The following is a 23990-nucleotide window of genomic DNA, read 5'->3' as shown; positions in this document are numbered from 1 at the left end:
TGTGGGTCTGTATGGGAGTGGATAGGTCAGTGTGGGTCTGTATGGGAGTGGATAGGTCAGTGTGGGTCTGTATGGGAGTGGATAGGTCAGTGTGGGTCTGTATGTGAGTGGATAGATAGGTCAGTGTGGGTCTGTATGTGAGTGGATAGATAGGTCAGTGTGGGTCTGTATGTGAGTATATAGATAGGTCAGTATGGGTCTGTATGTGAGTGGATAGATAGGCAAGTATAGGTTGTGTGTGCTGGGTTTACTTGGAAGGGTTGAACTTGATGGACTCTGGTCTTTTTTCAACCCTATGTAACTATGTCTTTGTTACAGAACAGACTAAGAGAAAAGAAATGCTGTTTACAAATAGCAGCTAAGCCTGAATCAAGGTACATAACTTCTACACTAGTCCTCCGTTACTCCAAACGGATTCCGACGACAGATCTGAACACTTACTCCGAGGTGCTAGACGATCAATATAAGAAAGCAGCTGTGATTTTGCAACTCCTGGGTCACCCATCAGGCAGATGTTAATGTTCCCTAGGGGGGAAATAAACATACACAGGTCAGTTTACCTGAAATGAACGGCTTCTATATTTTATATGAACTCAAACTAGGGGAAGGCTTAAGGTCCCCATACAGGGGCCGACAGCAGCTGCAGATATGGGTCCCTTAGACAGATTCGGCAGCTAAACGGCCCGTGTATGGGCACTACCGACGGGCCTGCCCGACCGATATCTGGCCTGAAATCGGGCAGATTCGAAAATCTAGTTGGATCAGCTTTTCCTATTCCCGACGTTATAATTCGATCATTTGGCCCCAGGGCCAAACAACCGAATTACCCTGGATTCTCCCGATATCACCCACCCGTAGATGGGGGATATCGGGAGAAGATCTGCTCGCTTGGCGACATGGCCAAACGAGCAGATCTTATGGTGTATGGGGACCTTTAGTCAATGATGCATACCTCTTATCTTCATGCCACGGGGAGAATTGTCAACTCCTCCCACTAAGAGCAGAAGTAGAGCCTTCTTCACATCCTCGTGCCCATAAATCTCAGGCGCAATGGAGGCTGCCAGCTTCTCATAGAAATCTTCCTCTGGTGTTACAATAAAAAAAGTCAATTAGGAATAAGGACTAAATACAAGATCTTCCTATAAGCAGCATAGAGCAAACAAAGCAGCAACTAATACAGTAGCTGTCAGTCTGGACCCCAGTTGATTTTTATTAAGTCAAAAGTGGGTCATACAGAGACAGTCTATAGCAGGACTCTGTCCGGTCGCGATGGACCAGACCGACGCATTCACACAGCACTTCCGCATCCCCAGCTTGATCGAGGTCCAACAGAAATCTGGGGGGGGGGGGGGGATCGACTGGTGGACCGCAAATGACGTATTGCCCACCCCTGGTCTATAGTCTATAACCTAGAGAAGTCAGTTCTTCCATACAGGGACTCCTCATCTGCTTACCAGTAATCTGTCGCAGCTCCTCTTCACTCAGCTCTTCTGTTCCGAGTTCATCATCCTCGGTCTTGTTCATTTTCACCAAACGGTGAGATTCGAGGTACGTCTCTGAAAGGAGCCCCTGTAGGAAAAACCACACAAATCACCAGTGAACCCCAAAATTATACAGTTATAACTCAAAAACCATTACAAGTTTGTAAGGAATGTATATTGCTTAGAATTAAGTTTTTTTTATAAGGCAAAAAAATATATTCTGGGTTGACTTGTCCTTCAAACAAATGCTTAGGTAGCCGCGGCCGGGCACTCCCCACAGTACAAAATTGATCATAAAATAGGAATATTATATAGGAATTGCTGTTCTTGTTTACATTTACTCACACAGAAACCTGTACATAAAACCCGCTAAAGGGTAATCCCACCTCACAGCAATATAAGGAAGCTGCTGAGCTAGAATGATGAATTGTAATAACTGTAAATTGTTTATTACCTGTACCACCTGACGGAAGCCAGTTCTTAGCATCGGCAGGAAGACTCCAGTGATACTGACATGGTCCCCGGGCTGAGCGAGCCGCGTGTTCTCCCCACGTACATACACAGACATACAGCGAGGGATGTTCCCAACTGGAACTTGATCACTCTATTGAGAGAGAGGGTTGGAAGACTTAATATCTGCATTGTATACATTTACTCTCATCACTCCAACTTGCAGCGCAGCAGTAAAGTGTGCCTGAGTCTGAGCTTTCAGCCAGCGCTACACATTAGAACTGCTTTCAGCTAACCTATTGTTTCTCCTACTCCCATGTAACTGGAGGAGTCCCAAGCCGGACTTGGATTTCTTACTATTGAGTGCTATTCTGATACCTACTGGGAGCTGCTATCTTGCTCCCTTCCCATTGTTCTGCTGATCGGTTGCTGGGGGTGAGGGGGGGGGGGATATCACTCCAACTTGCAGCGCAGCAGTAAAGTGTGAGTGAAGTTTATCAAAGCACAGGTCACGTGACCGTGCCACCCAGGGAAATGAAGGATATGGCTAGCCCCATGGGAAAAACAGATTACAATGCAGGATTCTGCTGGAGAAGCTCTATTAACTGATGGGTTTATCCCCATCCCATGTCAGTATTGCTTTAAATTTCAGCTACTCACATGTTCTTGAATCTTCAGCTCTTGGAACTTAATAAATTTAGAGCCCCGGGTCTGCAAGTAGAGCCTGCCCCCAGAGCGGTTTGTCTGACACTCCCTGCTGGGACACATTATAAGCGGCATAAAAGTTGGAGATTGAATCTGTAAGAAAAATCAAACCGGTGAGAATCAACAAACTCTGTTGGAAACAATGGAATTCTACAAGTGAAATTATAAATTAGCGACACTCACCGGTTGGTAGGTCTCGGCACCACACTGGTCACATGTGTACGTTGCCACCACCATCATAGGCTTGACTTCTGTGACCCTCGTGACTATGCCCCGAACTGTAACCAACTTGCCGATGGAATCGGCTTTGACATCTCGCACCACGCGGGCTTTTGAGCTGCTCGGAGCTTTGAAGTACAGTTCGCTGCATAGAACACAGGGACGCGGTTTTAGATTATTATTAATGTCATTAAAACCAACCACCAACTGGGCCAGTGAATGGTACTTACAATCTGCGCATAAGCTCTGGGGGGTACTGGTTGTGAGGATCACGGGTCTCACTGGGGTCTCGGCCTCTCTGCTCCATCATTAAGCGGTGCTCAATATACACATCCAAAGCATCTTTATGTACCACCTACAGCAGGAAAGAATAGTAGCCGAGATTATTCTTCCCTAAAACAGAAATGATGCATTTAATTCACATTGCAACTACTGTATTAGGACCAGGATGGATTTCCCATGAAAGACTACAAAGTTATGAATGGGCTTCCATTTCTGTTTCTGATAAACTGAGCAATAAGAACAAAGCTTTATATAATAGGATTTTTGTTACTCACTGTTAAATCCGTCGATAGGGGGGGACACAGGGAACGTACGGGGTTAAGCGCCACCCTCCAAGAGGCAGGACACTTGATTAACAAATTAAAGGGGCGTGCTAGCTGCCGGCATTACCCAATAGGCCCTGATCGAAGTGTTCATATTAGGTCTCACTTGGGACCTAGCTGTCCATCCTCCTGGCAGCAGGACACTTGAAAAACTGATTGGATTGGGTACAGCGGAGGGGTAAATCTGGCAACGGGCACGCCCCTTTAATTTGTTAATCAAGTGTCCTGCCTCCTGGAGGGTGGAGCTTAACCCCCATACGTTCCCTGTGTCCCCCTGAGAAGGCAGAGAAATAGGGACTTCCATATTTGAAATAAGGACTTTGTTGATGGATAATGTTACCTTTAACAGATGAATGCATCAGAGTATTTACAGTTATACAGTATCATATTGTTACTTCTTGTATTGTAGTTTGTATGCCTCACTATGTGAAGTCTGTGGCTAAATACACCATCCCATTGGTGTGGATTATTTACTCTGGCCAGGCTTCACATCCTATAGAAATATAGTATCTAGTAGAAAGCCAAAGCAAATGTACAGGTAACGGACCCCTTAGCTGAAAACCCATTATTCAGAAAGTTAGAATTGCAGAAAGGCCATCTCCCATAGACTCCATTTTAATCAAATCATTTACATTTTAAAAAGGATTTCCTTTCTCTGTAATAATAAAACAGTACCTGTACTTGATCCCAACTAAGATATAATTACCCCCTATTGGGGGCAGAACAGCCCTATTGGGTTTATTTCATGGTTAAATGATTCCCTTTTCTCTGTAATAATAAAACAGTACCTGTACTTGATCCCAACTAAGATATAATTACCCCTTATTGGGGGCAGAACAGCCCTATTGGGTTTATTTCATGGTTAAATGATTCCCTTTTCTCTGTAATAATAAAACAGTACCTGTACTTGATCCCAACTAAGATATAATTACCCCTTATTGGGGCAGAACAGCCCTATTGGGTTTATTTAATGGTTAAATGATTCCCTTTTCTCTGTAATAATAAAACAGTACCTGTACTTGATCCCAACTAAGATATAATTACCCCTTATTGGGGGCAGAACAGCCCTATTGGGTTTATTTCATGGTTAAATGATTCCCTTTTCTCTGTAATAATAAAACAGTACCTGTACTTGATCCCAACTAAGATATAATTACCCCTTATTGGGGGCAGAACAACTCACCTCTCGCTCTTTATACTGGGGCAGCAGCTCCTGAACGGCATCAGCAAACAGGTTTGTGTACCTCCTTGTGTTTTCACAGATTGCATCCACTAACTCGGGGTCCTCCTCGGCCAGGTCATCCAGATCGATGTACAGCGCAACCTGCTCTCTGTGAGCAATATTAGCCTGATAATATAGGGATTAGTCAGGTACAGGTTATATTCTTTTCTGTAGGACTTTTGTACAGTTAACAGATTCTTATATACACAACATTTCCATAAACTATAGTAGGGTTTAATGGCTGCCCCCGGGGCATCTATATAAACTATAGTAGGGTTTCTGTAGCAAACACCCCAGCTGTACCAGTGCAGGAATGGCTGCCCCCGGGGCTACACAGCGGGGTATTTATATAAACTATAGTAGGGTTTCTGTAGCAAACACCCCAGCTGTACCAGTGCAGGAATGGCTGCCCCCGGGGCTACACAGCGGGGTATTTATATAAACTATAGTAGGGTTTCTGTAGCAAACACCCCAGCTGTACCAGTGCAGGAATGGCTGCCCCCGGGGCTACACAGCGGGGTATTTATATAAACTATAGTAGGGTTTCTGTAGCAAACACCCCAGCTGTACCGGTGCAGGAATGGCTGCCCCCGGGGCTACACAGCGGGGTATTTATATAAACTATAGTAGGGTTTCTGTAGCAAACACCCCAGCTGTACCAGTGCAGGGCGACAGTACATTATTTTGTATTTTTGGTGTTACCGTTTCTTTAATAAGCTATACTATGACCCATGGTACAGGCACGAGGACACTAAAACCTGCAGTATTGGAACTCTTGACCTTTCTGCGCTACATTTCGCCACCCAATGTGCAGCATATATCAAAAAACACTATGAAAAGCCTACTATATTGGGGCTTTAGAATACTCCATACCCCTCAGTAGCCACTCACCAGCTGGACTCCATACTTGAAGTTCTTCTTTCCAAGCTCGTCATCTTTGTAAAACTCCTGCAGAAAGGTCTTGCACTTCTCTATAGGGAAAAGCCAACAGGAGCCATCAGTAAGTCATCTGAACCCTCAGAAGCACATGTAACATACAAGAACTTGTAGATTGTAAGCTCTTTTGGGCAGGGCTCCCTTCCCCTAAGCTCTCTTGTAGATTGTAAGCTCTTTTGGGCAGGGCTCCCTTCCCTTAAGCTCTCTTGTAGATTGTAAGCTCTTTTGGGCAGGGCTCCCTTCCCCTAAGCTCTCTTGTAGATTGTAAGCTCTTTTGGGCAGGGCTCCCTTCCCCTAAGCTCTCTTGTAGATTGTAAGCTCTTTTGGGCAGGGCTCCCTTCCCCTAAGCTCTCTTGTAGAGTGTAAGCTCTTTTGGGCAGGGCTCCCTTCCCTTAAGCTCTCTTGTAGATTGTAAGCTCTTTTGGGCAGGGCTCCCTTCCCTTAAGCTCTCTTGTAGATTGTAAGCTCTTTTGGGCAGGGCTCCCTTCCCCTAAGCTCTCTTGTAGATTGTAAGCTCTTTTGGGCAGGGCTCCCTTCCCCTAAGCTCTCTTGTAGATTGTAAGCTCTTTTGGGCAGGGCTCCCTTCCCTTAAGCTCTCTTGTAGATTGTAAGCTCTTTTGGGCAGGGCTCCCTTCCCTTAAGCTCTCTTGTAGATTGTAAGCTCTTTTGGGCAGGGCTCCCTTCCCTTAAGCTCTCTTGTAGATTGTAAGCTCTTTTGGGCAGGGCTCCCTTCCCCTAAGCTCTCTTGTAGATTGTAAGCTCTTTTGGGCAGGGCTCCCTTCCCCTAAGCTCTCTTGTAGATTGTAAGCTCTTTTGGGCAGGGTTCCCTTCCCCTAAGCTCTCTTGTAGAGTGTAAGCTCTTTTGGGCAGGGTTCCCTTCCCCTAAGCTCTCTAGTAGATTGTAAGCTCTTTTGGGCAGGGCTCCCTTCCCCTAAGCTCTCTTGTACAGTGTAAGCTCTTTTGGGCAGGGTTCCCTTCCCCTAAGCTCTCTTGTAGAGTGTAAGCTCTTTTGGGCAGGGTTCCCTTCCCCTAAGCTCTCTTGTAGAGTGTAAGCTCTTTTGGGCAGGGCTCCCTTCCCCTAAGCTCTCTTGTAGAGTGTAAGCTCTTTTGGGCAGGGCTCCCTTCCCCTAAGTTCTCTTGTAGAGTGTAAGCTCTTTTGGGCAGGGTTCCCTTCCCCTAAGCTCTCTTGTAGAGTGTAAGCTCTTTTGGGCAGGGTTCCCTTCCCCTAAGCTCTCTTGTAGAGTGTAAGCTCTTTTGGGCAGGGTTCCCTTCCCCTAAGCTCTCTTGTAGAGTGTAAGCTCTTTTGGGCAGGGCTCCCTTCCCCTCCTGTATCGGTTATTCATTGCTTTATATGTTACTCTGTATGTCCAATGTATGGAACCGATACAGGAGGGGAAGGGAGCCCTGCCCAGAAGAGCTTACACTCTACACTTACTATACAGCGCTGCAGAATATGTTGGTGCTATAAGAACACATGATAATAATAAAGAAATGACCCAATCAGCGGTATGGGACAGGGCCATTAGTGAGTGTAGTTATGTTTGTGTCAGTGTAGGAAGGTACAGCGCAGGGCCCGCTGCCCATATGGAACCGTTATCCAATAAACGTCCGCTTTTCCCTACAGCCCCGCCCCCAACGGCCGGCCCCGGGCGATACCATTCCTGTTCCGGGGGTTCCCGGCTCCCCGCCAGTTGCATGGAGCTGCCCCGGGACACAAAGGGACTCCCTGTATCACGTGACAGCCTGGGCTGGAAGTGACGTCAGAACCGGAAGCGCTCCCTACTCCGCGCCGGTAAAGCGGGCCCTCCCTGGCCCTAATGGTACATCCCGGGCCCTCACATTACAGGTAACCCAGCGCCCCCCCCCCCTCGCCTCACAGTCAGCCAGTCCGGAACCTGCGCCCAATAGGCTTGTAGCTGCCGCCTATACACCCCGCAGCACATTCTGCCGCCACAGAGGGGCCCCGGGAGATACAGGCAAACCTGCCCCATAAAGCAGCTTCATTATAGGCCTCTCCTTCCGCAGAGTGTCGTAAAGTCATTGTGCTGTACGGCACACTATCGAGGTGTAACTACAACTCCCCATAAACTCTGAGCTGTGGAAACGAACTGGCTGTGAGGAGAAACAAGCCAGGAATATAAAGGGAGCCCCAAGCTTCCGCTCCCTCCCTCTAACCAGCCCCCCTCACTGATACTGCGGCTTCCCCTCCTCACCTTTCTCGGCTTGGTAATCCCTGGGCATGATGGTAACTCGCTGCGCTGCTACTGCCTCACTCTCCGGATCGCCTGTGCCTCTTCTTTTCGCGGGCTTTTACTTTCCCTGCGCTCTAATTGGCCGCCGGTTGCTCGCTTGCTTTGTACCTCCCCTAACAACTGAAGCGGAGCGGTGAAGCGACGGCGCTTGTAGCCAATGGGATGCGTAGCGGGATAAAGCAGTTACTCGATTGGCCGTAACTTAGCGCTACCGCAACCAATTGAACGCGACTTTGCGGTCACATAGATCCGCCCCCTAGAGTAAGTGAACCAATAAGAGTAGGTAATGGATGCGTTGCAACCTTATGCTTTGGCGCGCTTTTAGAGGTGGCGCTTGTGTGTGGGGTTTTGTTATTGCGCTTGTCGGTGAATGTTGTGCTTTCTTATCTCTGAGGCAAATTAAACTGTAACAGGTGGCCTGCTGTGATATGAGGCGTTATATGGCTAAAGCTAATCACAGAGAAAATATTTTGTGTGGTAAAATGCCACCATTTATGGAATTGACTAAAATATTAAACCTGCTCAGCAACTCTCAGTATTTCTGTAAAATATGACAGGGCCCCCAAATCACTTACCTGGGGGCCACATTTATTGGAATCCAGCTGTCATTAGGAACAACTTTGGTTAAAATCAGTTGCAATCATGTGACAATGCCAAAGAAAAATCACTTTTTTTCCCTGTGGTGATACAAAGGGCAGAAATATAACATACTATAGGAGGGGTGAGGGGCAATATTTGGCAAAAATTGCACTTTCTGAGACATTTTCAGCCCACTTACTGGGCATGTTGTAAAAAACAATGTCTCCTATATTTTGTATAGAACACAGCGCTGCGTAGGAATGAAGACAGACTGAATAGATTGAACACTGTAAGGGGGTCGTCGTCTTAATTCAAATCTATAAGGGTGAAGACACACGGAGCTACTAGTAGCAGCTAGTAGCTAGTGGCTACTAAAACAGACAATGCTGATCATTTACTGATAATTGTCTCTGTGTGTGTTTAGCAGAGGCAATTCTCAGTATTGTCTATGGCAGGGGATTTTCTGGAGTTTAGTAGCCGTGACAAGTAGCTGCTACTAGTAGCTCCGTGTGTCTTCACCCTTAGGAAGAAGACACACGGAGCTACTTAGTAGCAGCTACTAAAACAGACAGTGCTGATCATTTACTGATAATTGTCTCTACGTGTGTTTTAGCAGAGGCAATTCTCAGTATTGTCTATGGCAGGGGATTTTCTGGAGTTTAGTAGCTGTGACAAGTAGCTGCTACTAGTAGCTCCGTGTGTCTTCACCCTTAGGAAGAAGACACACGGAGCTACTTAGTAGCAGCTACTAAAACAGACAGTGCTGATCATTTACTGATAATTGTCTCTACGTGTGTTTTAGCAGAGGCAATTCTCAGTATTGTCTATGGCAGGGGATTTTCTGGAGTTTAGTAGCTGCTACTAGTAGCTCCGTGTGTCTTCAGCCTAAGAAGTGTAATTTCTATAATCTCTATGTAAAGTGACCTACTGGGAGTAGTAACTAGGAGTTACCGGATTACCAATTCCTGCTGTAGACTGAGCATCTTGTATTTGATCTGATGTTGTTCCTTTTAAGGGTGTAGACACACAGAGCTACTTAGTAGCAGCTACTTGTCACGGCTACTAAACTATAGAAAATCCCCTGCCATAGACAATACTGAGAATTGCCTCTGCTAAAACACACACGTAGAGACAATTATCAGTAAATGATCGGCATTGTCTGTTTTAGTAGCCACAACAGTTAGCTGCTACTAGTAGCTCCGTGTGTCTTCACCCTAATGGTTATTGAGTATTAAAGCCACAGTGACACTATTAATCCTGTTTTACTGTGTTGTTCCAGATGCCACTATGATCTCTCAGCTCTTCATCCTGTCCTCCAAAGGTGACCTCCTCATACACAAGGACTGTATCCTTTCCTGCAGTACTGACAAGCACCATTATACATCTGGGCCACGTTCCATTTATCTGCCCCACAACTACACAGCCTGGATTTTACTCATTTTACAGTTTTCTCTTATAAAAATGAGGTGTTGTTGAAAATAACCTAATTTGTTATCGCTTTCTGTTCTGACTCTTGAGAAAATGTAGAGGAGGACCTGAAGCTGTGCTGGCAGGGCCGCCATCAGGGGGGTACAGAGGGGACAGTTAGCATAGAGTTAGGGGGGCCCTGTGTATGGGCAATTGGGGGCCGTCTTTGAGGGGCACTGTCTTATGGGGGCATAGAGTTAGGGGGGCCCTGTGTATGGGGCAATTGGGGGCCCTGTCTTTGAGGGGCACTGTCTTATCGGGGCATAAGAGTTAGGGGGCCCTGTATATGGGGGCACTGTCTTATGGGGGCATAGAGTTAGGGGGGCCCTGTGTATGGGGGCACTGTCTTATGGGGGCATAGAGTTAGGGGGGCCCTGTGTATGGGGGTAATTGGGGGCCCTGTATATGGGGGCACTGTCTTATGGGGGCATAGAGTTAGGGGGCCCTGTGTATGGAGCAATTGGGGGCCCTGTCTTTGAGGGGCACTGTCTTATGGGGGCATAGAGTTAGGGGGGGGGGCTGTGTATGGGGGTAATTGGGGGCCCTGTCTTATGGGGGCATAGAGTTAGGGGGGGGGCTGTGTATGGGGGTAATTGGGGGCCCTGTCTTATGGGGGCATAGAGTTAGGGGGGCCCTGTGTATGGGGGTAATTGGGGGCCCTGTCTTATCGGGGCATAGAGTTAGGGGGCCCTGTATATGGGGGCACTGTCTTATGGGGGCATAGTTAGGGGGGCCCTGTGTACAGGGGTAATTGGGGGCCCTGTATATGGGGGCATAACGTTAGGGGGGCCCTGTGTATGGGGGCAATTGGGGGGCTCTGTCTTTGAGGGGCACTGTCTTATGGGGGCCCTATCTTTAGGGGGCACACTGGCCAGCATTGTAAGGGGTGGCCCTGGGCACCAATGTATTGAGGGGGAACACTGATGGGAGGGGCCATTGTAGGAGTAGCCCTGAGGGAGGGGGCCCAGAAAATGTTGTGAGGGGCCCTGTGATTTGATGGCGTCCCTGCGTGCTGGGGCCAACCGCCCCCACTGCCCATAGAACTAGGTACAGCAAACAGAGAAGTTTAATGGGTTTCTAGTAGTGGGGTACAAGGAAAACAGGGGGCTCTGGAGAGGTGATGCTGGTTTTAAAGGAGAACAAAACCCTCCTCTAGTAAAAGTTGAGTTTCCCTCTATTGGATGAATTATTATTACACCAGTAAGGGAAGGCATAGAGTAGGATATCACTCAGCAGCTGCTAGAGGGAAAGGAATCCTTAATGTCTCATTGACCTTATCAACTACCCCAGATCGAGGTTGCTCGGCCCACTCCAATGTGGCTGATGGTCTCTATCTCAAGCTGTCTTCTGTGCCATCAGACCAGGCCCCTGTAGTCACGGTGAGTTTGTCTGCATAGGACTTGTCTTTGTGTTGTAATACACCTGTAAGTATTGCTGATAAATTGCTCCCAGCACTATTCTAAATGACACTGTTACACAGCAAATAATTCCCTCTGCCATTTAACCTTTTATTCTTGAACCAACAAATGTATTTGTAGCTGTAATATTGGTGTGTAGGCGCCATCTCAGTGCCTTGTGCCTGAGTCTGAGCTTACAGCCAGCGCTACACATTAGAACTGCTTTCAGCTAACCTATTGTTTCTCCTACTCCCATGTAACTGGAGGAGTCCCAAGCCGGACTTGGATTTCTTACTATTGAGTGCTATTCTGATACCTACTGGGAGATGCTATCTTGCTCCCTTCCCATTGTTCTGCTGATCGGCTGCTGGGGGTGAGGGGGGGGATATCACTCCAACTTGCAGTGCAGCAGTAAAGTGTGCCTGAGTCTGAGCTTTCAGCCAGCGCTACACATTAGAACTGCTTTCAGCTAACCTATTGTTTCTCCTACGCCCATGTAACTGGAGGAGTCCCAAGCCGGACTTGGATTTCTTACTATTGAGTGCTATTCTGATACCTACTGGGAGCTGCTATCTTGCTCCCTTCCCATTGTTCTGCTGATCGGCTGCTGGAGGGGGGGGGGATATCACTATATATAATATATATATATAACCAGGATATCTTCATCTAATCTTTACCTACAGACAATATAGTACTTTACTGTCCATTCTGTATGCATTATGTGTTTGCCACCCAGGCTCACAAGCCAAAACAAATCGTCTCACTTGTTTATTTGTTTCCCAGGAACATGACGGCTGTCACTATATCCACGTGCGGAATCAAGGCCTTTTCTTCGTCGTCAGCCTTAGCCCCAGCGATTCCCCATTCATGTACATTGAGCTGCTAAACCGGTGAGAAGATAAACCATAGATACACAGGCAGCACCTACACAGGGACTGTAGCCTAGCACAGTGCTGTCCAACTTCTGTTGTACCGAGGGCCGGAATTTTTCCGACCTACGTGGTGGAGGGCCGATAATGGAAGCCAGTTTTGACCACTCCCCTTTTTGAAACCGCACCCACTTGAAACCACACCCATGTTATCACATGACCATACCCATATTAATGGTTGTAGTACAGCAAAAACCTGCCATACTCTGCCTGCCCTACCCTGCCTGTGTGCCATACTCTGCCTTCCCTACCCAGCCTGTGTGTGCCATACTCTGCCTTCCCTACCCTGCCTCTGTGTGCCATACTCTGCCTTCCCTACCCTGCCTGTGTGTGCCATACTCTGCCTTCCCTACCCTGCCTGTGTGTGCCATACTCTGCCTTCCCTACCCTGCCTGTGTGCCATACTTGGCTGGTTTGTGCCATACTTGGCCTGTGTGTGCCATACTCTGCCTGCCCTACCCTGCCTGTGTGTGCCATACTCTACCTTCCCTACCCTGCCTGCATGTGCCATACTTTCACTGTGTTTGCCATTCTTGGCTGGTTTGTGCCATACTTGGCCTGTGTGTGCCATACTCTGCCTGTGTGTGCCATACTCTGCCTGTGTGTGCCATACTCTGCTTGCCCTATGATGCCTGTGTGTATGGCACACACAGGCAGCCTACAGTGACACAATGCTGGCACTGCTCCTACAGTCTGCACAATAACTATATATTAAAAAACTTTTTAATTGCAGTAGCACCTCAGTATATGTTCTTTTTGTAGTGTGCAGGGATTATTTGTGGGTTTCTACTGCTCCTGAGGTGTGAACAGGGGAACAATGGGGGTGATTACAGCCTGAGCCTGAGGTGGGAACACTGCAGGGGGGAACAATGCAGAGATTAAAAGGTGTGAACAACACAGGGGATTACATATTTAAACAATACAGGGGGATTACAGCCTGAATCTGAGGTGAGAACCATGCAGGGGGGCAGTTAATCACAGTACTGATACCATTTAAAGCTTACACAAGAGTAAACTATCAAAGCAGCCAGACAGGTGGGGGGCCACACAGAGGGGGGTCGCGGGCCGCATGCGGCCCGCGGGCCGCCAGTTGGACAGCACTGGCCTAGCAGAATACACATTATGGCAGAAATCTTTATCAATAGTGTGCAGACTATAAAACCAATACAAAGTGACATCTGTGAAAAATTTGTTTGTGAGAAGGATGTGATCAATTTATAGTACACAACAGTGATTACACAGGTATGGGACCTGTTATCCAGAATGCTCTGGACGTGGGGTTTTCCGGATAAGGGGTATTTCTCCATACCTTATGTCTACCAAAACATACCTTACGCTTAAAATCATTTCAACATTGTTTGAAACTCAGTAGTTTTTTTCCATCACCAATAAGGATTCATTATTCAGGTATGGGACCTGTTATCCAGAATGCTCGGGACCTGGGGTTTTCTGGATAAGGGGTCTTTCTATAAGTAGGATGCCCCCAATAAGGGGTAATTATATATTAGTTGGGATCAAGTACAGGTACTGTTTTATTATTACAGAGAAAAGGGAATCATTTAACCATTAAATAAACCCAATAGGGCTGTTCTGCCCCCAATAAGGGGTAATTATATCTTAGTTGGGATCAAGTACAGGTACTGTTTTATTATTACAGAGAAAAGGGAATCATTTAACCATGAAATAAACCCAATAGGGCTGTTCTGCCCCCAATAAGGGGTAATTATATCTTAGTTGGGATCAAGTACAGGTACTGTTTTATTATTACAGAGAAAAGGGAATCATTTAACCATTAAATAAACCCAATAGGACTGTTCTGCCCCAATAAGGGGTAATTATATCTTAGTTGGGATCAAGTACAGGTACTGTTTTATTATTACAGAGAAAAGGGAATCATTTAACCATTAAATAAACCCAATAGGGCTGTTCTGCCCCCAATAAGGGGTAATTATATCTTAGTTGGGATCAAGTACAGGTACTGTTTTATTATTACAGAGAAAAGGGAATCATTTAACCATTAAATACACCCAATAGAACTGTTCTGCCTCCAATAAGGATTCATTATATCTTGTTGGGATCAACTATTACAGAGATAAAGGAAATCATTTTTAAAAATTTGAATAAAATGGAATCTATGTGTGACGGCCTGTCCGTAATTCGGAACTTTCTGGATAATGGATCCTATACCTGTATGGCATTACAGTATGCCTGATTAGTGGGCGCCAGTAAGTGATACCCATACACTGTGCTGTCTATGGGACACAATAAGGTAGCTCCTCCCTATATGTGAATACAGATATACGTTCATTTTTTACACTAATAAAGCAACTGGACTATAAAATGAACACTGTTTATCCGTTTCCCACCGTCAGATTGGCCTCCCTCATCAAAGATTATTGCGGAGACCTGAGCGAAGCTGTTGTACGACTCAACTTTGCGCTGATTTATGAGTTACTGGATGAGGTTCTGGTAAGTCCTGGGAACCCACACACATACGTTTAATACACGTGTCTGTTATTGGCTCATATAAATTATTTCATTCACAATTTACAGGATTATGGCTATATCCAAACCACATCCACAGAGATGCTTAAAAATTTCATCCAGTCAGATGCTGTGGTCAGCAAGCCTTTCAGCCTATTGGATATGAGCAGTGTTGGGCTGGTAAGTTAGCAGTATATACACATAACAATTCAAATGTTCTACTTTGGGTCCAGTCTTCTTATCCACCATCTTTTTAATGCCATCAGTTCGGAGCAGAGACCCAGCAGAGTAAGGTGGCTCCCAGTTCGGCTTCCAGTCGGCCCGTGCTGTCCTCGCGCCATCAGCAGGTAAGTGTAGCCTAGGGCAGGGGTGGCCAAGGCGTCGATCACGGTCCAACAGTTGATCCCCTCTGGATTTCTGGTGGACCGCGACGAAGCCGGGGGATGCAGAAGTGCGGCAGGAATGTGTACATACGCTGCTTCTTGGGGGAGGAGTCATTGGTCGATCCCTGATGGAAAAAGTCTGGCCACCCCTGGCCGAGGGCATACGCCTTGCCTTTCTGCTATACAACTCACTGATTATTTTTATTAAACCAGGGAGAACAAAATGAAATCTTCTTGGATGTTACTGAACGTATGACAGTCGCCATAGGGCCAAATGTGAGTATAACTATGTCACAAAAAAACCCAAACACTGGGGCGTGGAAAGTTATCTCCACAATAACATGTTCGGAGTAACCACAATAATTTCAAGTTCTGAAAATGCTTTTATCGTTCGTACGAAAATATCGCAATAGCGTTCTGAAAGTCACAATATTTCCGTGCCAAAAAGTTTGTTATGCCACGAAAAGCTTTCTGGCTTTGATGCCTTCCATGTCTGGCTTTGGAAGCCTCCCATAGGACTCAACACATCAAACCTGGTGAAGATAGTCCCGATGAAAGCGTAAAGAAAGAGTTAACGAATTTCAAAATGTTTGTATTTTTTTGCGGAAATTTAATGAAAAACTTGTGGAAATTTAACGAACTTTTCACAAACATTCCGAAATGTTCTATAAGTTAGACAAAATACGAAATTATTTAGTAAATGTCCATATGTTGTAGTTGTGGGGGGGGGGGTCACAAATAAGGATGCACCAAATCCAGGATTTGGCCAAGATTCAGCCTTTTTCAGCAGGATTTGACCGAATCCATGCCTCCTGGCCAAACCGAATCCATAAAATCATGTGACTTTTTGTCACATAAACACGGAAGTTGAACATTTTTCGCACTCGTTCTTTAACCATTCCGTATCACATACGTAATTTAGGAATAGGATTCATTCAGTATTCGGTTGAATCCTTTACACTTTTGGGGGTTCGTCTGAAACCATAAATAGTGGATTTGGTGCATCCCTAGTTACAAGACTGTACCATCCTACAAAGGAACACTTTTAAAAGTAGATAGTAAATTCATCAGCTGACAGGCTTATCTGGATTCCGTAACAAAAGCATAAATCCATCTGGCTGTAGATGTGCCAATATAAGCCGCCAACTCGACCCCTTACGATAGTTGCTTTTTGGCCAAATTGAGGACAAGTGTGACCGACATATGGGCAAAAACTCAGATATCTATTGGGCAGGATAGAAAATAATTGATACAGTTCTTGTTTTACAGGTCTGCACAGGCCGCCATTATGATTCAATCAGACTTGTATCGAGTAGGTTAAGAGTAGGGGGAACACCATGTGGCAGTGCGGGAAGACAGGGCTTGGTCATGGGATGCACCAAATCCAGGATTCAGTTTGGGAATTCTGGATTTGAAGATTCAGCTTTTTTTCCAGGGCGAAGATTCCGCCTTTTTCAGCAGGATTCGGCCGAATCCACGTCACATAAACACGGAGGTTGAAATTTTTTCACCACAAATATATTTTTTTATCCCGACAGGGCTCACTCCTAAAGGCTGACGTTCAAGGTGAACTTCGACTCAAGAATTTCTATGCAAATTGCCCAGGTCAGTAATACCTTCTGATTGGCTGATGCAAAGGTAATATCCGTACAGCTGTCAGGAAGATTTTTTTTTCCAGTGCATTTCAGCTTTAGGACATTGAATGTTCTTCGTGTGTCTGCAACTATCAGGTTCTAGATTTGAGTTCCAAGTAGGATACTAAGCGCGGATCCCACACAGATATGTGTAATGGTGCCATTTATTCCAGCTGTATCAAGTGATATCTTGCATGATGTTTCCTAAATTCCAGAGCTGCGCATTGGACTCAGCGAAGAGTTCTGTGTCGGGGGCTCAGAGATCAGAGGTGAGTGGGGACAGATAATATATACACACAAGTCAATCCTTGACCAGCATGTGTGAAATTAATATGAAGTCACTTCATTTTTGGATCTGAACCAGCACCTTTCATACTTTATTTGGCTCCATTCATACCCGAGTTACTGATCTCTGTCCATTCTCTTCTCACTGTCCGTCTCCTGTTTTTGCTCCAAAACTGCAGTAATCCGTTCACATTTACAGTTCTATTTCTTATATTCCCGATATACTAGGCAAGGGCGGATAAAACTAAACCTGGCCATACACGTTCAGATTTTAGTCTTCTTCTGACGAATTCAGCCTGAAACTGTAGGATAAAGCTCTAGAAATATCAAATGGAAGGATGTTCTGAACATGAAATAGTTGGCAGAGACCAATCGTATGAAAGTGACTCCCATTTTAGGTCCCCCAAGCATATCGCCAGATTAACAAAACATGCACAGATATTATAGTTATGCGACCAAAATTTTCTAAGCTGGCCAATCGACTAAACAACTGATCTCCATGGTATGAAAATTATACCATATATATCCCATATATAATTCAGAGCCCACACATGATCCGAAACTTTGTACAACTTTATCGTTACATATATGGGCATCTTAAAGCTGACCAGACACGCACCAGTTTTGTACGATATTTGGTGCATGTATGGCTGCTCAACGAGGTGACCGATATAGCATAAAGCTGCGGATATTCGTTGACTTTGGCCGGGTTAAAAGATTTTGATTGGGCGCCATTGAAGGCGCCCCAGCAAAATCTACATTCAGGGCTGAATCGTCAGAAGGAGGTAGAATTTCTATTGTTTCTACCTCCATATCTGACAATTCAGCCCTGAACGTCTGTGGAGGGTGGGAACGATCTTTCCTGCGACCAATGGTTGCACGAAAAGTCGAAAATCGCTGCGTGCATGGCCACCTTTAGGCTCAGAAAAGTTAAGGGATCCCACTGGGCTTCCGACTTGAAAAGTTCTCACTGTGCTTTTCTTTTATATTGGAAAGAGATGGGGAATCCACCTATTGTCCTCAATGTTTTGTTACACCCTTTGTTCCTGAGATTAGTAGGCAGTTAACTAAAACCATTGTATTCTCTTGCCTGGGATCCTTCCATTGGATGGCACCCATTTACTGAGCCATGTCTGCTCCACTGTTAACCCCATACACGGGTCGATTGTAGCTGCCGATATGGGTCCCTTGGACAGATTCGGCAGTTTATTGGCCCGTGTTGGAGCAGGAATGAGGGGCCTGGCCTGAAATCATCCAGATATCGATTGGGCAGGTTAGAAAATTCAGTCGGATCGGGGACCGCATCGGCTCGTTGATGCGGTCCCTGAACCGACTGCCCCATTGCCGCCAATATAATTTGATCGTTTACCTACATGCTTCCCGATATCGCCCACCCGTAGGTGGGGATATCGGGTAAAGATCCGCTCGCTTGGCGACATCGCCAAACGAGCGAATCTCAATGTGTATGGGGAGCTTTAGTGGGATGTATCTATTGGTAATAATTCCCCTTTTTCTACTTTCTATGGCCACAATGCTCTGGGCCTACTGCCCCTGTGTAACCTCCTCTTACCTTTATTGAATGTTCGGACCAGCCAATAAATATAGATATGGTTCGTGGGAGCCCATATAACTGTTTGCTGTCTCTGCAAGAAATGATGATGATATTTCTGTCCATGGCCGATCAAGTTCACCCTTAGGGGCTGATTTACTAAGACACGAATTTGAATCTGAATTGGAAAAATTCCGATTGGAAAACGAACATTTTGCGTCTTTTTCGTATTTTTTGCGATTTTTTTCGGCGCCTTTACCATTTTTCGGAAATTGTCGCGACTTTTTCGTTACCAATACGATTTTCGCGAAAAAACGCGAGTTTTTCGTAGCCATTACGATTCCCTCGTATCTTGTCGCGACTTTTTCGTATTGAGCGCTCGTAAGCGGCGGCCGAAACTTTCAGACTTAGCATGATTTTGGAAGCCTCCCATAGGACTCAATGGCACCCTGCAGCTCCAACCTGGCCCAAGAAAAGTCACCAAACTGAAGCTTGAATGAATCCGAATGCTACGAAAAAATCGCAACATTTTGCACAACTTTCGGAATGGCTACGAAAAAGGCGCGACTTTTCGCGCAAGTTTTAACGCTACGAAAAAATCGCTAGATTTTACGCAACATTCGGATGGCAACGAAAAAGTCGCGATAATTTTCGGAAAAAATCGGCAAATACCGATCATTACGAAAAAAACGCAATCGGACGCATTTCGTCCGGTTCGTGAGTAAGTAAATGGGCCCCTTAGTGTAGCCCATTCTGTGTGTCTCCGTATATAACATTTCCGTGCTGTTATATTGCGCTATAGGATATGGCTGTGCTGTGCGCGTGGATGGCTGTCAGTTCCACGAGTCGGTCAAACTGGATGAATTTGAGAGCAATCGCATCCTAAAGGTGGTGCCGCCCCAGGGTGAGGTGAGGGTCCCCTACATGTTTGTGGATATGGGGTCAGCTGTTTGCTCTTCTGAGCCAATTTCTCCGACTGCCATTATTATCATTGTTCCTCAGTCATTTATGCACTTACTCTTATTATCTTTCTCCCTTGTGTGCAGCTCACCGTCATGCAGTACCAGATCTCCGACAGCCTCAGCACTACTCTACCCTTCCACTTGTTCCCCAGTCTGGAGAGAGAGCCCGGCAGCAGGTAACATCGAATAGATCATCTCCATCTTCAAACTCCTTTGCAGTTTTCAAATGGGGGTCACTGACCCCGGCAGCCAAAAATCTATTGCTCTTTGAGGCTACAGTTTCATTGTTACTTGTTATAACTTTTTTCTATTCAGCCCCTCCCCTATTCATATATCAGTCTCTCATTCAAACCACTCCCTGGTTGCTAATGTCATTAGGACCCTTGCAACCAGATAGCTGGAGAGTTGCTGAACCATCATTGAAATAGTTAAAAAAACAGGGATGCACCAAATCCAGGATTTGGCCTTGTTTTTAGCAGGAATCGAATTCGGGCGAATCCATGACTCTGGCCGAACCGTTTCAGAATCCTTCAAATCATGTGACTTTTTGTCACATAAACATGGAAGTTGAACCTTTTTCACTGGGTGCTGTGCATGTGGTTCTCTTTAACCCTTACCTGTCTTAAAGATTAAGTAAATCTTTTTTTCTTCTATTAATAAAATAACTATAAACAGCCTCCCAGAATTGCCTACCTTTGTCCCTCTGTTCTTTCTGACCTGGTTCCTCAGTTACAAGCTGCTCGATTCCTCTCCTTCCTTGTTCAGAGTGTAGCCCAGCCCCCATTTCCTGTTCAGGTCCCCCATTCCCTCAACTACCTGTAGTCGAAGTGGAGAGCCTTTTGCACATGCCTGGAGGCAGCAGGAGCCAGTCTGTGCATTAGCAGGGTTTTTTTTTCTTGATGAGAGACCCGAACAGGAAGTGGGGTCGGGGCTTCACTCTGAACAAGGAAGGAGAGGAATCGAGCAGCTTGTAACTGAGGAACCAGGTCAGAAAGAACAGAGGGACAAAGGTAGGCAGTCACAAAATAGTGGTTTTGTTGCATCCTTATTAAAAAACTACCAATAAAAAATGAAGACCAATTGCAAATTGCCTCAGAATATGACTCTCTACATCATACTAAAAGTTAACTCATTCTGGCCGAGCAAATAAACATCTGTGCGTTTTGCTTTTGCAGCCGATTGCGCATGTACTTGAAACTACACTGCGACTTGAGTCCTAAGAGGTAAGTGAAGTAGGGGAGACGTCAAAAAAGTAATTAGATATGGCTACTGTTAATTCATCCGCGGAACGCACCAAAGTGCTTCTGCCCCAACTGTTTTAGACTTTCCTCCTGTATACAGAATGAACACTTCCGGCAGTTCAAATTGATAGTCAAATAACCATAGAAAGCCAGAAACAGAGCGTGGAAAATTCCATAGTTTGGGTAAAGCTGATTACAAGCTCCTAATTGAATTTATACTTCCTTTATAGCCAAGCAATTAATGTCCGTATACAGATACCTGTGCCAAAGGGAACCAGCAGGTAAGTAGTACAGTTACTTTACACACATATATATATATTTTTTCTTTTGGATCTGTGGAGCTTGGCTGATTTTGTTCCATTGCAGTGTCTCTCAGGAACTCAGCAGTCCAGACCAGAGTGCGGAGCTGTTACCGAGCTTGCAGTCTCTTGCTTGGAGCATTCCGAGGATCCGCGGAGGGACACAGCTCTCAGCTCTCTTTAAGGTCTTTGTTTTGGTAGTTTCCGTTCGTTAATGAGCAGGTATCCATTAGCAGCAAAGTAATGTGGATGATGTAGTCCCAGGGGAAGGGATACTGCTTGGCTGTCGTACTATTAGGCTTCTGTGATTTCTGAGAGCTGCTTTAGTCCAGTACTCTCTGTGCAGCATCTCTGTACGTAAGTACCCAGGGCCGCCATCAGGGAGGGGGTACAAATGTAGCCGGCCCGGAGAAATCATCTTTGCAAGTGGGGCCCGAGTTGCAAAAGTTACGTATAAAGTTAAGCCAAAACTTACACAATTTGCTTAATTTGTGTAATTTGCCTAGAAACTTACGTAACTTGCGTACAAGCAAAAGATGCAAAGAAGCTTGAGAGGGGAAAACTCCACTGGCCCCTAATGAACTGACTGACTCATTAGCCCATTAACTAATCATTGTAACTATTTATATGAACTGCTTAATATAAAGTAACGTCAGCTGTTTGTATTGGGATCTATTTACTCCACTGACTCCCTAATTAAAAGACTCACTTCTTAGCACATTATTATTTTTACTGCTTTTATGAACTCCTACTGACTAGTTATTGGGCCGCACAGCAAGGTCATTGGGCCTCTAAACTAACGCAGTAAATTATGTGAAACCATACGTAACTTCCATATCAAGCAATGACAGCACAGAGCAGGGGCAGGAAGAAGTGTAGGGTTTAATGCAGGGATCCCCAACTACATTCAAATGGAAAAGTGTTGGGGAGCAACACAAACATGGAAAAATCCCTGGGGTGCCAAACAAGAGCTACAATTGGCTATTTGAAACCCCTATGTTGACTGGCAGCCTATAGGAGGTTTGGCTTTACACTGGGTTTTATGCAATCAACACTTGCCCTCAAGCCAGAAATGTAAAAATAAGCAACATTGGGGCCACTGGGAGCAACATCCAAGGGGTTGGTGAGCAACATGTTGTTACTGAGCCACTGGTTTAACGTAAGGGCAAACTCCACTGGCTGCCAATTAACTGACTGTTAATTAGGGCATTAATTAATGCAACTGAACAGCTTATAAATAGTAAAGACAAGTAACATCAGCTGTTTATATTGCACAGAAAAGGGGTGTGGCCAAAATGTAGGTACTTCGTGCTTGTGTTTATGGGGGCCCTATATAAACTACTTGTACGGGGCCCCAATGGTTCTAATGGAAGCCCTGTATATACTTAGTACTTGCATCACCCCTAGATAAGAGACACAGAGCCTTCACTCCCAGCTTTTGTTCATGGGGGCCCCGATGGTTCTAATGGCAGCCCTGTATATACTTAGTACTTGCATCACCCCTGGATAAGAGACACAGAGCCTTCAATCCCAGCTTGTGTTCATGGGGGCCCCATATAAACAACTTGTACGGGGCCCCAATGGTTCTAATGGCAGCCCTGTATGTACTTAGTACTTGCATCACCCCTGGATAAGAGACACAGAGCCTTCACTCCCAGCTTGTGTTCATGGGGGCCCCATATAAACAACTTGTACGGGGCCCCGATGGTTCTAATGGCAGCCCTGTATGTACTTAGTACTTGCATCACCCCTAGATAAGAGACACAGAGCCTTCACTCCCAGCTTGTGTTCATGGGGGCCCCATATAAACAACTTGTACGGGGCCCCGATGGTTCTAATGGCAGCCCTGTATGTACTTAGTACTTGCATCACCCCTAGATAAGAGACACAGAGCCTTCACTCCCAGCTGACTAAGTGTGTAGAACATATTGAGGGCTACAGGTTGCCCAGCTTTGCCCTAGTGCTGCACCTACTCACATTCTCTTACATCTATTCTCTGTCACAGGTGGATACCTCTGCTAGTGTTTCCCTTCCGTCTCTACTAGACCTGCCTCCTCTCAACCTCTCCTTCCAGATCCCATCCATCACCTGTTCCGGCCTTCAGATCCGCTTCCTGAGGCTGCCCAGCGAGCGCCTGTGCCCAGTCCATACGTGGGTTCGGTACCTGACCCAGAGCGACTCTTACAGCGTTCGGCTGAGGTGACTGTGAGCTTCTGTGCTCCCTATATACCGCGTAAGGACTGCACATTATCTTCCGGCAACAAACTCACCTCAAGATGTTGATTTGAATAAATGCAAGAATGAAGAGTTTTGCAGAATAAACAAACGTTTAATTAATGGCTAACTGAATAGGAAACAACTGCGCTTGGGTCGCTAACACAAAGTAATCCCGAAGTTTGGCTTCGCTCTGGGATATCGGCTGTAAGTTAAACGCCCTCCTGTATAACAGAGATCAGTGTAATTCATATAGATAGGACTGTGCATATGAATGTGACTATTACGTGTATACAGACAGATGAGAATATATGCGCTATATAGCTATATATAATATATATATAAACCTTCCTTACCTCCTCATATAGTGCAGAATCAAACAGATCTGGCTTGTACTGAAAGTAAAAAACAAAAGATATTTTTATTCCTATTTAGTGACTGCTTACAAAGCAGCAGTTGAAGGTTTGCTCACTCCTTACCTCTGCTGAACCCTCGCTGCTCTCATCCTCTTGTATCACGTATTCGTCTTCCTCCTCCTCCTCCATTAAGCTCAGCCTATGGCAGGAAGGCAGACGTGTTTGTGTGGATGCACAGCAGTGAGTACGAGCACATTCAGTGAGTGGAATGTTTTGTGACAGTGCCGATGCATAGGGGCCTGTTTATCATGCTGTGTAAATAAAATGGCGATCAAATAACA

General features: G+C 45.7%; 3 protein-coding genes across 6 annotated transcripts in view; 1 reads left to right on the top strand and 2 right to left on the bottom strand.

Annotated features, from left to right (window-relative positions):
• mcm7 (minichromosome maintenance complex component 7) overlaps positions 1-7897 on the bottom strand; it is a 15341-nt gene extending 7444 nt beyond the window's left edge. Inside the window, 10 exon segments of the mRNA NM_213712.1 lie at positions 442-525; positions 953-1084; positions 1455-1569; positions 1936-2085; positions 2592-2729; positions 2820-3000; positions 3086-3210; positions 4644-4808; positions 5574-5653; positions 7832-7897. Of these exon segments, the coding sequence (NP_998877.1) occupies positions 442-525; positions 953-1084; positions 1455-1569; positions 1936-2085; positions 2592-2729; positions 2820-3000; positions 3086-3210; positions 4644-4808; positions 5574-5653; positions 7832-7859 (1198 nt within the window). The 5' untranslated portion in view covers positions 7860-7897.
• Positions 7423-23990, top strand: ap4m1 (adaptor related protein complex 4 subunit mu 1). 2 transcript variants are annotated; one of them, NM_001112965.1, is made up of 16 exons: positions 7423-7464; positions 9729-9794; positions 11207-11295; positions 12097-12203; positions 14615-14711; positions 14796-14906; positions 14993-15073; positions 15323-15385; positions 16648-16714; positions 16959-17012; positions 19380-19486; positions 19624-19715; positions 20715-20762; positions 21011-21061; positions 21147-21264; positions 23085-23401. In NM_001112965.1, exons 2-16 carry the CDS (start codon positions 9737-9739, stop codon positions 23280-23282), a joined length of 1341 nt encoding a protein of 446 aa, NP_001106436.1. In that variant the 5' UTR covers positions 7423-7464; positions 9729-9736; the 3' UTR covers positions 23283-23401. The 2 variants fall into 2 exon arrangements, with proteins under 2 accessions (NP_001106436.1, XP_012808801.1); XM_012953347.3 differs by lacking the exon at positions 7423-7464 and adding an exon at positions 8043-8131 and having other exon boundaries at positions 23085-23990.
• Positions 23388-23990, bottom strand: part of stag3 (stromal antigen 3) — a 39692-nt gene continuing 39089 nt past the window's right edge. For 2 of the 3 annotated variants that reach the window (XM_012953358.3, XM_031897643.1), the window contains exons 32-33: positions 23773-23848; positions 23388-23688 (exon numbers count right to left, since the gene is read on the bottom strand). In XM_012953358.3, the coding sequence (XP_012808812.2) occupies positions 23542-23688; positions 23773-23848 (223 nt within the window). In that variant the 3' untranslated portion in view covers positions 23388-23541. 3 annotated transcript variants of the gene reach the window in all.

Source organism: Xenopus tropicalis, chromosome 3, assembly GCF_000004195.4.
Source record: "Xenopus tropicalis strain Nigerian chromosome 3, UCB_Xtro_10.0, whole genome shotgun sequence".
Classification (NCBI taxonomy): domain Eukaryota; kingdom Metazoa; phylum Chordata; class Amphibia; order Anura; family Pipidae; genus Xenopus; species Xenopus tropicalis.
The sequence above is the reverse complement of the archived record's forward strand: the minus strand, read 5'-3'. Positions and strand labels throughout refer to the sequence as shown.

Bases quoted from the DNA above. Each gene is read 5' to 3' on its own strand.
- ap4m1 (XM_012953347.3), top strand. From the start codon at position 9,737: ATGATCTCTCAGCTCTTCATCCTGTCCTCCAAAGGTGACCTCCTCATA. The intron at 19,716-20,714 runs GTAACATCGAAT...TTGCTTTTGCAG, and splicing joins GAGAGAGAGCCCGGCAGCAG to CCGATTGCGCATGTACTTGA. The intron at 21,265-23,084 runs GTCTTTGTTTTG...TCTCTGTCACAG, and splicing joins AGCTCTCAGCTCTCTTTAAG to GTGGATACCTCTGCTAGTGT.